Genomic DNA, 12,198 nt, shown 5'->3' with positions numbered 1-12,198 from the left:
TACTTTCCCGAAAACACGGGACTCATTTCCTTCTGGGTTTTGCCCAGCCTGTCTTCTCGGTTACGTGGCTGGTCTGATCATTTCGTGGACCGCGGTAATTCTTTCAGTATCGTTCAGTGAAGCCAGTGTTTTTCGAGTAATTGTTAAGGACCATGAGAAAACGACTGCATGTGTCTAAGAAAGTGATTGTCGAAATGACCTCTCAGATTGGAACAAAAATCCTAAGACATCAGACCCCCTCCTGTTTGTCGGACAGCCCTGTCAGATATACAGAAGCCTGCCCCCTAGCGGGGAAGCTGTGCTTGTGACGCTCCTCTGACAGTCATGAAGGTGTGCAGCAGACACCTCTGAGACCAAGCTGCATCACGGGGTAACGCCCGCTCACTTTAAGCACATCCTGGATAAAGTCGGAGAGCTTTCTTGCTCCCCTTCCCGGCAGCTCCTACAAGCTCTGGGGATGCAAGCAGTCGCAGCGCAGTCCAGCGGAGGTTTGAGATGAGTTTAATTGTAACAAAAACGGCTGCTTCCAGAGAACACTGGAGGAGACGCACACAAGGGGTTTTTCCCACAGTGCCACAGTGTTACAGAGGTTTGTATAGTCCCAGTCCAGCCATTTTCTTACCATGAATGGGGTTTGCGAGTCCGCATTCTCCTGATGGTTCCATGGCTGTTCTTGATGCTGTTGCCCCGCCTTTCAGCTGTTTCTGTGGTGTCACGTACAACAGCAGATGTCGGTTTTAAAAGTCTCTAAAAAACCCAGGTCAGGAGACCAGGTCAATGACCCACAGCCAGAGCCAGATATCTACAATTCATTTGTTTGTTTTTTTTAAATGATGTTTGCATTCTAAAACCGATCGGGTTTTACCTTCGTGTTTCGTCCCACACCACGTGGGGCAGTCTTCTCAGAGTGCACCGTGAGCTCTTTTCAAAACGCGGCGTGTGGAGGGATCTCAGGTTAAGTGAACCCAGACGTCTGTGACTGGCACGGGGCTGTTAATGTGCTGTTCCAGGCGCTGTAAAATGTTTTCCTCTCTCTCTTCCCGCAGCTCTGAAGCCAATGACTTAGCCCTGCGCCTGGCTCGGCAGTATAGCCAGCATGAGGACGTCCTGGTGCTGGATCAGTAGGTTTCCCGTCTTCTGCTGTTGTCCGCCTGGAGCTCAGTTGCAGCATTCAAGTTCAAGTTCAAGTTTATTGTCATTATCCTCACACACAGGTGTATGGTATAACGAAATGCTATTTAGCTGGCTCTCAGCTGGTAAGCAGTACAAGAAAAACAACAACAACAATACAATTGTATAAGAAAAGTAAGACAGAGACAACAGACAATGTGCTAAACAACAACAGTCGTGCAAAATCTGTTCCAGTTCCACACACGCTGGAGACTCATTGGGATCAGGCCGGGCATATCAGGCCAATCAGGGAAACTCGCACAGTATTTAAGCCATTCCTCAGGGCTTAGACATTGAGTCACTAACCCTGCTTTGAGTTTGTCTCAGTTTCAGGTTCTCAGAAGTATTTCTCAGTGTTTCTTAATCCTCAGTTTCCAGTTCCTCAGTCGTCATTGCCGCCAGTCATCTCTTCCTCACCTCAGCCCTCAGCCTCTGCTCTGCCTGCTTCAGCTGCGCAGCTACTGCCTCAGCTGTTTCCTCAGTCCCAGCTCTGTTTGTCCGCCTCAGCTCTGTCCTCGAACAAATTCTCTCGATTGCTGCATATCTGGGCTCGTTGGCTCGAATTTTCGCCGAGCCCGTCTCAACACCTTGTCAGGCCTGGCATAACAGCTCTGTGAAGATCTAAAAATCCGTCTTTAAACATTGGGCACACAAGGAATCTCTAAAGCATGCGGTCATTACGATGTAATTTTTTGTGTCACATCGGTGTACTGCCGTGTTTTCATGCCATTCAGAAATAACCGGTGGCCTGCGCTTATACCCCTGTTGTCACTTCACGGCACACAGAGTTTTGTTGTGCGCGACTGTTTGAGAGATGAAGTAAGAACTTCGCCCGAGACCTGCGGGTCCTCTGCGACCTGTGTCTTCGGTTACAGTGCGGCGGGATCCACAGTTTTTAGAATTTGGAAAACCGGCAGACCTGACTTGTTTTCTTTGTTGATCTGTCCTGGCCAGAAAAGTGCACCAATACACATATGTTACAAATGAAATGGGATCGGAAACATGCACACTGTGTACTGTTAAAAAAACTTAATGAAGTCACTGTGAGCAATGGGTATCTATAATAGTGGAAAAAACTGCTTTATCTCACCTAAATGATTTATGTCTTATAATGTCTCGGTGAAGACATTTGAGCAGGTACTGTAACTTTGTTTTTTAATGCTGTTAATCCATATCGTGTACTTCATGATTTTTCAAAGCGCTTACCACGGACATCTGACTTCTCTGATCGACATCAGTCCCTACAAGTTCCGGAAACTGGGAGGACAGAAGGAGTGGGTTCATGTGGTACGCAGGGAATTGTACTTCTTCTTCTCATATTAATAATATTATTCTATTCTGGAGTACGAGCTGTCTTCTTTGCTTCTTTCCAGTTAGCTACTGAAATTACCCGGAGATGAAAACCTGTGTACACTACTCTGATCATAGTACACACTGTGTCTAGGTAGGATATGTACTATGTCAATTAATGATAATAGTTATTATTAGTGCTCCAGTACACTGGTGTGTGGGGAGGAGAGTAGAGTGATGAAGCCAGTTCAGAGATGGGGTTTATAAGGAGGCCATGATGGGTTAAGGCTAGGGGGAAATTTGGCCGGGACACCAGGGTTACACCCCTACTCTTTTCAAGAAATGTCATCCAAAGGACAGCACCTTTTTACAGTATAGTGTCCCATTTCACTGGGGCATTAGGACCCACACAGACCAGAGGGTGAGCACCCCCTACTGGTCTCACTAACACCTCTTCTAGCAGCAGCCTTAGCTTTCCCAGGAGTCTCCCATCCAGGTACTGACCAGGCTCACACCTGCTGAGCTGCAGTGGGCTGCCAGCAGGGAGCTGCAGGGTGATATGGCAGCTGGCAATGTCTAAGCACTGGCCTCAGGAAAAGAAAAGCTTCTTTAGCAAGTGTAATGGGGTGCCAAGCCTGTGGCAGGAAGCAAGATCAGTCACTTAAGATCAACCTCGCTAGAATAGAGGAACATCCGGTCAATTTCTAAAGGAGGATGATTTAGTTGAAAGTTTTTCCAGCTGCACTGTGGCGATAAGAAGCCAGTTCGAGAAGTGCGTTTTCCTGAAAGTCAGCTCTCCACCCGTCTCGCAGGCCCCGCTGCCCGATACCTACAGAGGGCTGTACAGGAAGGAGCACGAGGACGCGGCACGGGCCTACGCCGACGAGGTGAAGTGTGTGATAGATGAAGCACATAAGAAAGGCCGGAAGGTAAGAGGTGATCGCCTCTCAATTGCTCGCTTCAGACTGTGTCAACAGCTCCAACAGCTGTGAGGTTGCTTTTGCATTGGTGGCAGTAATGATGCATGGCTCTGGTTTTTATTGTGGTTTTGTTGTCCTACAGATGAGTTGTTAAACTACTACTGTCATGATGTTTATTATTATATTTGCTTCTGACTATTCTAACAATTTGAATAGAGGCCAGGCATTCTGTTGCTGATGCTGTTCCTGCCTTGCTTGCAGTCAGACTCATTCGACACATGGCACCTTTCAGGTGGTACTTGAAAGTAAGAGCCTATTATTGGCTCTGAACAGCACATGGGTGTTGTTTTCCTCTAGGGACGAAAGGATTTATTTTTTCCATGGTTAACGGTCCCAGTCCTGCACGTTCTTGTTCCAGACCAGCCCTCAGCTACACAATCAGACCCTTCATGGACTTAATAAGATTCATTTGAACTATTTCCAACTCTGAATCAAGTTGGAGCTTCAACTGTTGGATTTTGTACGTGAAATAAAACCCTGAGCTTGTGACTAGAAACAAAATGCAAGTGTTCAAGCGAAGCAGCTTCTTGGGTCAATGAGGTAGTGCAGGTGGGCTGGGATGCAGCCCAGCAGGTGTGGAGCCACAGGACCAGGACTGGGAACCACAGCCTTAGATAAAGCTACACAAAGCGACGTGTGCTGTATTTCCTCTAGAATTAGATATGGATATTCTGGGTTTTTTTCTCGTGCCTATCATGACAGACGTCCTGTCTACTGTATAATCCACAGGTGTCCAGTTGTGATCCTAGAGGGCCTGTGTCTATGTGTCTCTACTCCTGTGAAGCAGGACTGCCCAGGTCCTCCCCTGAGCCCTTAACTGGCTGAGTGAACCCGTGGTCGGTTGACATTTTAAAGCCTCTCCTTGTTCTTAAGAAGCTGGAGATTTAAAGAGGCTAGTGTATAAACCACGCTGGCCAGGAGCCCTTGGAGAGTGGAGTTAAACTCTCCCCTGATTTACTGGGTCATGACCTGAAGCTTACCAAGAGCTGAGCTGGAGTGAAAACCTCCGGATAAATCTCTCCTTCGGCTCAGGATCAAGCAAAGCTCCGTGGCTAAAAGAAAGAAAAAAAATCCGAATATTTCCATCTAATTCTAGGGCTTGAATGGCATGTCTTGTTTCCTGTGCTCACACTGTCAGGGTCGTGTTTCTGGACTGAGTGAAGCTGAGCTGCAGCCGTTGCTCAAAGTGCGCCCAGTAGAGACCGCGCAGTTCACCAGAAGAGCCTGCAGGATCCTTTACTTCTGTGATTGTTTGTTCTCGCGCAGATTGCTGCCTTTTTCGCCGAGTCGCTCCCGAGTGTCGGAGGGCAGATCGTTTTGCCACCTGGCTACTTTCAAAAGGTGGCGGAGTACGTATCGCTTTTGCACTACCGCAACGCAACTCGATCTCATGTTACGGTGATTCTTTAATATTTCTCTGGCCATAAAGATGTGTCTGTTGCAGCCCAGAGCTGGAGGGAGAGTAAACCTTTCAAGATAAACCGGATATTCCCGTCTCTTGCTGTCTGTTGACTGCGCTCAAGTACTGTTAAGGAATGTACGTAGCTCATCTGTGGTATGATAAATGTAAATTATGTCCAGCAGCATGAGAAAGGTTACATACAGAGGCCATATCACCCATCTGACCTGTTTGGTAGTTAGTAGATCATTGGTCTTGGGATCCTGGCCAGTCATTTTTCAAAAAAAGCCAAGGGTATCAACTCCAGTACCATGTCTGAGGGGCTTGTTCCACGCTCCCGCCACCCTTTGCACATAGCAGCACATCCTGTTATCACGTTTAAACGCACTTCCACGCAGCTCCGCTTTTGTTCCAAATTCATCGACAAATTCCTCGCTTGTCTGCTCTTTTCAGGAGCTTCTGTCCTGTTAGCTTGTCTGTGCTGGAAATTACTTTAAGCCATGGAGAGTATCTGCCTGATATTCTCTGGCCAGATCACGGAGCAGCAATATCTCTATTTTTATATTATGTTATATAAACGTGACTATATGTACTGAGGATTAATAGGATCTGGTCAGCTTTAGACACATAGGTTCGAAGAATAGAGTGCATGAATTTTGGTAATTGATTAAATGTTTTGGTGTCTTTTGTTACGTCAGTTGATCCATGACTGATCAGATTTGTGACTGTTGCATAAGCATAGTAAGATGGGTGATTAGATTATTTAAACTGCTCCATGTCAGACCCAGTGAACATGAAGAAAGGGAAATGCAGAAAGGTGCCAGCGTGCCCTGCCTATCAGGGGAGCAATGCCTTGGTGCCAGTGCTGTGCACTGTCTCTCTCTGTCTGGCCTGCTCATGCTGGCCAGCTGTTACAGCTCAGCGAATCAATGAGGTGCCGTGATCTGGAAGACCACGGGTACAACAACTGGCCAAGACTGACGTGCTCGAACTTTGGGATTGTTTTCACGCTGCCAGTTCTTGTGCATCAGAAACACCAGATCCAATTAACCAGGTCAGCAGTGAGCAGGGTGCAGGGCTCTCTGTAGTCATTTGACCCAACAGGAGCAGGTGCTGTGAGGTAGCAGCGGCGGAGCCAAGTTCCCTCTAGGGATGAATCAAGGCTTTGTGTCGACCTCCTTAATGAATGTTAGCAGGTACAGCGCAGATATGCAAAACGATCCGTTCCGTCCAAGTGTGAAGATCTCTGCAGGAGTGTGCAGTTTCACTCCACGTGTAGGGATGGATGGCCACCTGTCCACACGACGCTACACTGATCATTTCTAGGAACTGTCTTGCTGCCCTTCCTGCACGCTCATCGTGATGAGACGATACGTGCAACAGCAGCTTTCCTGCAAGAACAGAACGACCACTATCTTGTGCGCTAGCCTGTCACGTAAGGCAGAGACCCCCTGTTAATCAGCTCTGGTGCTGAAAAGTGTCCAGCAGCATAATGGCCTTACCTTTGTCATGTCTGCTCAATAAAATGTCCCTTTGCTCTTAACTTTTGAGTTAAGCAGTTTACTTATTAACAATGATTTATACAGCTGTAAGCAAGAAGTTAGAGTCACATCATTTAAATGACACAAAGCTAAACTTACAAAGATCTTATCCATATTTTTTAATATTAATGTAGTTAACATTTTATTGAAATTCAATAATTAAGACACCACTGGAACCCCAGAGGGGCAGGTGCTATTTAAACAGTTCTACTGTGGACCACAGAGGCTTTCTCACACATTAAAGATTATTACAGGAATCTCCAGCCCTAGATCCCTGTGAGTTTTTTATTGATTATATCTTCACACATCTGATAGTATTCACCACATATTGGCATGCTAGTTTGCAGCTCGAGATTTTTCCCACAGTAGTTAAAGTTAAAAACTGAATCATTTGTGGATCTACTCTGTCTAACTGTATTTTTAAATTATTCGTCTCCTCTTCACCATGCTTCCAGTCTTCTGTTCTGCTCTCCCTCTGTTGCATCTTACAACCAATTAAGCAAAGATCGTTTAGAGTTTTGTATCTGTAGCCAGACTCAACCCTGTCAGGGTTCTGAGGAACCCCAGAATCAAATCGCACGACCTTTGACCCTGTTACCTGCCGAGAGTGGGCCCACACAGTGTTGTGAAGCGCTGGTCTGAGGGGCTGACGCGTCCTTGTGCTTCCAGGTACGTTAGGGCCGCTGGAGCTGTCTTCGTGGCCGACGAGGTCCAGGTTGGCTTCGGCCGGGTGGGGAGACACTTCTGGGGCTTCCAGCTCCAGGGAGAAGACTTCGTCCCCGATATCGTCACCATGGGCAAGCCCATCGGCAACGGGCACCCTCTGTCCTGCGTGGCGACCACCCAGGAGATCGCAGACGCCTTCACCGCCAACGGGGTGGAGTACTTCAACACCGTGAGTAGGGCACACCTGGCACCCATCCTGCGCGCGCCCCAGCTTACCTGGGTGAAGGCACTCCTCAGGGTGCCCGAGGAGGGTCCTGTGCAGGCAGTTTCCCGTCTTCATCTTCAGGTCGTAAAAGCCAGTACGATGGCTTCCGTTTCAGCTAGGCGAGATTCTCGGTTAAATTAAGCAAACTACCGAGGGGTTGGGAGGTGGAGATGGTAGGTAGTTAGATGTCCCCCCCTTGTTTGCAACCACTGTTAGGCGAGGCCCCAGGAGCCCGTGTTTTGATCCCGGAGTGCACCCCCAGATGCCCTGCTTCTCTAGCTTGGGAACACTTCTAAATGACAGGTATATCAAGCAAGTAACTAGGGCATCAGGGTCACTGAGAAATGAAGAGTATTTGTCAGAATGTTATTCCAGATGATCTCAAATCAGCTGATTTATTGAGTCTTTTACAACAGATTCAATGGTTACTCATTGTAAATAACCTGTCTGATCGGGGTTCTCCAGAACATGATCAGAGACCCTCAATTTCCAGAATGCGGATACAGTACGTTCATCCCAAAGGGGTGGAATCGATTAGCAGAAACACCTGTGAGAGGACTCTGTGATGCTGTGTGGTCCGCTTTGTCCAGATGGGCGCTACTCCGTTCTGAAATGCCCGGCAGGAGTGTAGAACGAACATCACGTTCTGCTGAGTAGTCTTCCACACAGTCGAGCTGTGGTTGGGAAATTCGGGGGTGCCTGTTTCTGAGCTGCTGTTCAGCGCGTGCTCCTGTTCCGTTTCCAGTTCGGTGGGAACCCAGTCTCCTGCGCGATCGGCCTGGCTGTCTTGGATGTCATGGAGAAGGAGGACCTGCGTGGGAATGCCACACGGGTGGGAGAATACTTCATGAAACTGATGAACGATCTCAAACGCAAACACCCGATAATCGGAGACGTTCGGTATGTGGGGCTGTATGGCATTCTCGTTAAATCCCCTGAACCGTCGTGTTTTTCCTGTAAGAGGGACGCCCTTTTTGCTCTGCCTTTGAACAGCCCATTCAGGTGGCATGTTGGTGTTTGTACGGTCTTTTACAGAAACCCACATTGCGATCTTCAATATATCGGTAGTTTTTCAGAACAACAAAAAGGCATACAAATGAGAAAAAATGGGACACTTAAGAAAAAAGGGAGCAAATTAAATATGCTCTGACTTTGTGGGAATGACAACAATCTGACCATTCTGTCCTTTTTTTTTCCATGAAATATAATCTGGCCGGACTAATGCCTACTTAAAAGTAGGATTCAAAGCTACCCTCCAGAAGTCCTTTCAAAATCATTTTTTGGCTGCTATTAGATGGGTCAACACAAGATATCATGCATGCAGATGGATAGTAACTCAGGAATCATAACTATGCAGAGCAGCTGGGAGCTCAGTGACAAGAGTCCCACCTGTCTCCTCCAAAAGCACATCAGTCACATACAACTGAAAGTCTCCCATTATGGAGCTCAACTCCTTAAAAACATACTGTACGTAAGCAGCAAGCATACCCTGTAAGATAGTACCTGTGACAAAGAGAGCCAGCAGCAGTCTTCATCTGGAACCAGCAGTACGGTGTCAAGTATGTTCTGTGTTAAATTGGGCTGCTGCTGTGCTATAGTTAAAGGAAGGTAAAACTCATACTGGTTATTGTAACCGCAGCTCTTAATCCTATGGGCATTTAAGATTAGTGCTTATCTGGTAAGAGCTGTTGTTTCATTCTCTGCTGCTTAAGGGTTCCCTCCAGTCTTGAAAACTGAGGTGAAAGTTTTCAGGACAGCGCAAGTATGCCCTACACAGCAATGAGTGATGAGTACCCGCTCTGTTACAGGGGGGTTGGCCTGTTTGTGGGAATCGACCTGGTTAAAGATCGAAACCTGAGGACCCCAGCCAAGGAGGAAGCAGATTTCATACTGAAGAGGTGAGAGGAAGGGAAGGTGTGCAGACTGAAAGCCGAAACCTCTTTATCTAATCCACTTCTACAGAAGTCAGAAGTAACCCTTTCTTCTGCGTTCAACCAAGTTGCCATTCATGATATCCATCGACGCATTTTACTCAACCCTATAATTAGAATAATTAAACACCAAACATAGCACACACTAAAAAATACAGTAAACATTGTAGAATTACATTTGAACGAATTGATACTGTAGTGTGCAGTTCTTAACCCTACATTCTAATGTTCAGTAATTAACTACAATATAATGTTATAACTCCAGTGTGAGTTTTCAGTGAAAAGGCGTGAGATCATGCACAGAAGAGCGCAGGAACTAAGCGAGACCGAGTGTGTTACAGTGCCCTGACGCCTGACTCTCTTTATGCAACACGAGTACTTTATTACAGGACTCGTGCCAGGTGGTGGTACCTGCTAGGCTCGTTTTGCAATGCGTCAAGTTTTCCACAAAGAAGGAAAGCCCTCATCTGTCTGTATTGACCGTCTATGCTTACCAGTTTGTACTGAGCGGACTTTGTAGCTTTCTGTTCTCGAGTTGCTCAAGTTCCCAGACTGATCCAAGTGCAATTCCAGGTTGAAGGAAGAATACATCTTCATGAGCAGCGACGGGCCTGGGGAAAACGTGCTCAAGTTCAAGCCCCCCATGTGCTTCAGCATGGACGACGCCAAGCTGGTGGCGGACAAAATAGACCAGATACTTTCAGGTAAGGTGGCACGGCTGCGCGGCCACCCCAAACCAGTACAGGGAAGCACACTGGGAGTTCGGTACCGCACAAACGGGATCTGGTCTAAACAATTTCTAGCTTTGGAGATGTATATTCTGTAGAGAAAATGGAAAGCTAACATTGTATGTTTTGGTTTGGAAAAGCCTCTGTGAAAGAATGAAGTAACTACCTGACCAGGATGTTACAGCACTTGATAAGATCCCCAAAAGAAATATAAAAATTACAAAAGAGGACCCTTAAGAGCTGTTAGCAATGTACCCCCCCCAGCCAAGACAGCTTTGCGTATGAAATGGGTTCCTTTCAACCACTGTGGGCTGTGCTCAGGTCCTCCAGCTTGAGATAGCCTGAGACCAGTTACACAAGAAAGGCCATCTCACAAGGCTGGGCCTGAACTGGAAAATTAAGTTGCAGTGGAACAGACAGCAGTTTGGTTTTAAAGCTGTTGTTCATGCAATATACTTCATGCATTGCTATAAATTTCCATTTTTTTCAGATCTGAAAGAAAATTCCCATGCTTAAGAATTTGGCGACAAGCCCAGACACTTCAGGTTTGTATGTATTAATGTTAGCGTTTGATCTCATAAGGTTAGTTTACTCTTAGCTGTTCCTCATTAGGTATGGTAGTTTTATTTCCGTATTGGTTACAAACCCAAGTTTGCTACCCCGCTTCACCGCTGGACAGCTGCAGTGCCATGAAATGTACTTACTGTATGTATTCTGTTCATTTTCCATATAAAACAATCAATTTACAGTGCCTAGAAACACGCACCTGGTCAACATGAAAATTTAGTTAGTTGTGATTGCCTGAAAAACATTTGCCTGTATAGGACCAATATTGCTTAAGTAGCTCTAACAAATTTTAAATATGAAAATCTACAGCCCTTGAATAAAAGGCAGACTACTTTGACTACAGTATTATCTTGAATCAAATGAGTTGTGTATGAAGTAATATTAGATTTTCTTTTTTTTCGCCCCAGGTTTTATGCCAGACCCCCCACACTGCACATTTTTAATGGACTTTGAACATGGATTAGCTCAAACGAAACCAAAAGTTGAGTTTCCATTGGTGACTGAAGATCATTTTATTCTTCCCTTAAGCAAAATACTGTTGGTCATAATGAGCAGTTTATTGTAATAAACAAGATCCCGATTCTTGGAGCCTGCTGGTCTGAAAGTCAATCATGTGAGGTGTGTGTTGTGGGAGTTTCAATGAAAACGGTCTGAAAATATTGCTGAACACCCTGAAGCCCGGGACTGGAGAACAGCAATATTGCATCTATAATTTTGCAAGGTTCAGGTATGTTTATAATTGTCCCTTAGAAATGAAGTCCTTGGATTTAAGACGTTGAGGTACAATATGATGCAATAACCGCACACTCCATTAATGATCATGTTGGACAAATTCACTGGTGCATTTGCTTAATTCACTTTATTCCATCAGTTAAAATTAAAACTACAAAGCTTAACATTAGCAGGTTGTCAACAAAGAAATTCAGATAATGGCTACATTGGGAATTAAGCAAATTTCTTAAGACTTCAGTCAAATATAGTCCATATACCAAGTAGTAAGAATGGGGAGAAAAAAAAACTTCATATAAAACTTTCAAGACATGGTTAAAAATAGTCTTTCAGGGAGAAGGCTAAGGGAAGTCAAGTCAGCTGCAGTTCGAGGCATAGAGGGTTATTAAAGTCCCTGAATTTTAAATAGAAAAATCACAGCACTTCAAGTAGTTGCCCATGGAATAAGATGTGAGAAATGGCAGATCAAGAGAGTTTAGCGAGGCCACATTCAGGTTGCCCCTCTTTACACTATGCAATCTTCCACGAGAAGGAATACTGAATGTATCAAGTGCCAAGCTAGATTCTACTTCATACACGGTAGGTGGAGAGTTTGCAGAACAGCGGTTTTCAAAACTCCGCTCCTCAAAATCCGGTTCACCCCCCTCACCCAACCCCAACACAAATAAATCCCACCCCCATTTAACAAGATTCAGATTTCTAACCTTTAGAGAAGTATTTGTGCCAGGATCCATGTGGCAGCATACAGAAGTAAAATGCATGTCAACTTCCTCTAAAACACAGATTCCACACCCACAGGACTGTACAAATGGAGCACATTTCACTGGGTCTTTGTAAATGAACTACTTCCTGAAGAGGTGCTATAAAGTAAAATGCAAAGCTGTGGTTTTAATCCATACATTCCCCACACATTTAACCAAAAGGAAGGAGGA

General features: G+C 45.7%; 1 protein-coding gene across 4 annotated transcripts in view; it reads left to right on the top strand.

The window, feature by feature from the left end:
* Positions 1-11,125, top strand: part of LOC102687348 (5-phosphohydroxy-L-lysine phospho-lyase-like) — a 39,512-nt gene extending 28,387 nt beyond the window's left edge. For all 4 annotated transcript variants that reach the window (XM_069196083.1, XM_015349377.2, XM_015349376.2 and 1 more), the window contains 10 exons: positions 1,047-1,121; positions 2,370-2,457; positions 3,273-3,389; positions 4,707-4,789; positions 7,050-7,275; positions 8,057-8,211; positions 9,120-9,209; positions 9,816-9,946; positions 10,461-10,515; positions 10,945-11,125. In XM_069196083.1, coding sequence (XP_069052184.1) covers positions 1,047-1,121; positions 2,370-2,457; positions 3,273-3,389; positions 4,707-4,789; positions 7,050-7,275; positions 8,057-8,211; positions 9,120-9,209; positions 9,816-9,946; positions 10,461-10,486 — 991 coding nt within the window. In that variant the 3' untranslated portion in view covers positions 10,487-10,515; positions 10,945-11,125. The remainder of the gene's footprint in view (positions 1-1,046; positions 1,122-2,369; positions 2,458-3,272; positions 3,390-4,706; positions 4,790-7,049; positions 7,276-8,056; positions 8,212-9,119; positions 9,210-9,815; positions 9,947-10,460; positions 10,516-10,944) is intronic.
* Positions 11,126-12,198: the final 1,073 nt, after the last annotated feature.

Source organism: Lepisosteus oculatus, chromosome 11, assembly GCF_040954835.1.
Source record: "Lepisosteus oculatus isolate fLepOcu1 chromosome 11, fLepOcu1.hap2, whole genome shotgun sequence".
Taxonomy (NCBI): domain Eukaryota; kingdom Metazoa; phylum Chordata; class Actinopteri; order Semionotiformes; family Lepisosteidae; genus Lepisosteus; species Lepisosteus oculatus.
Note: the sequence above shows the minus strand (reverse complement) of the source record. Positions and strands in the feature narration are given on the sequence as shown.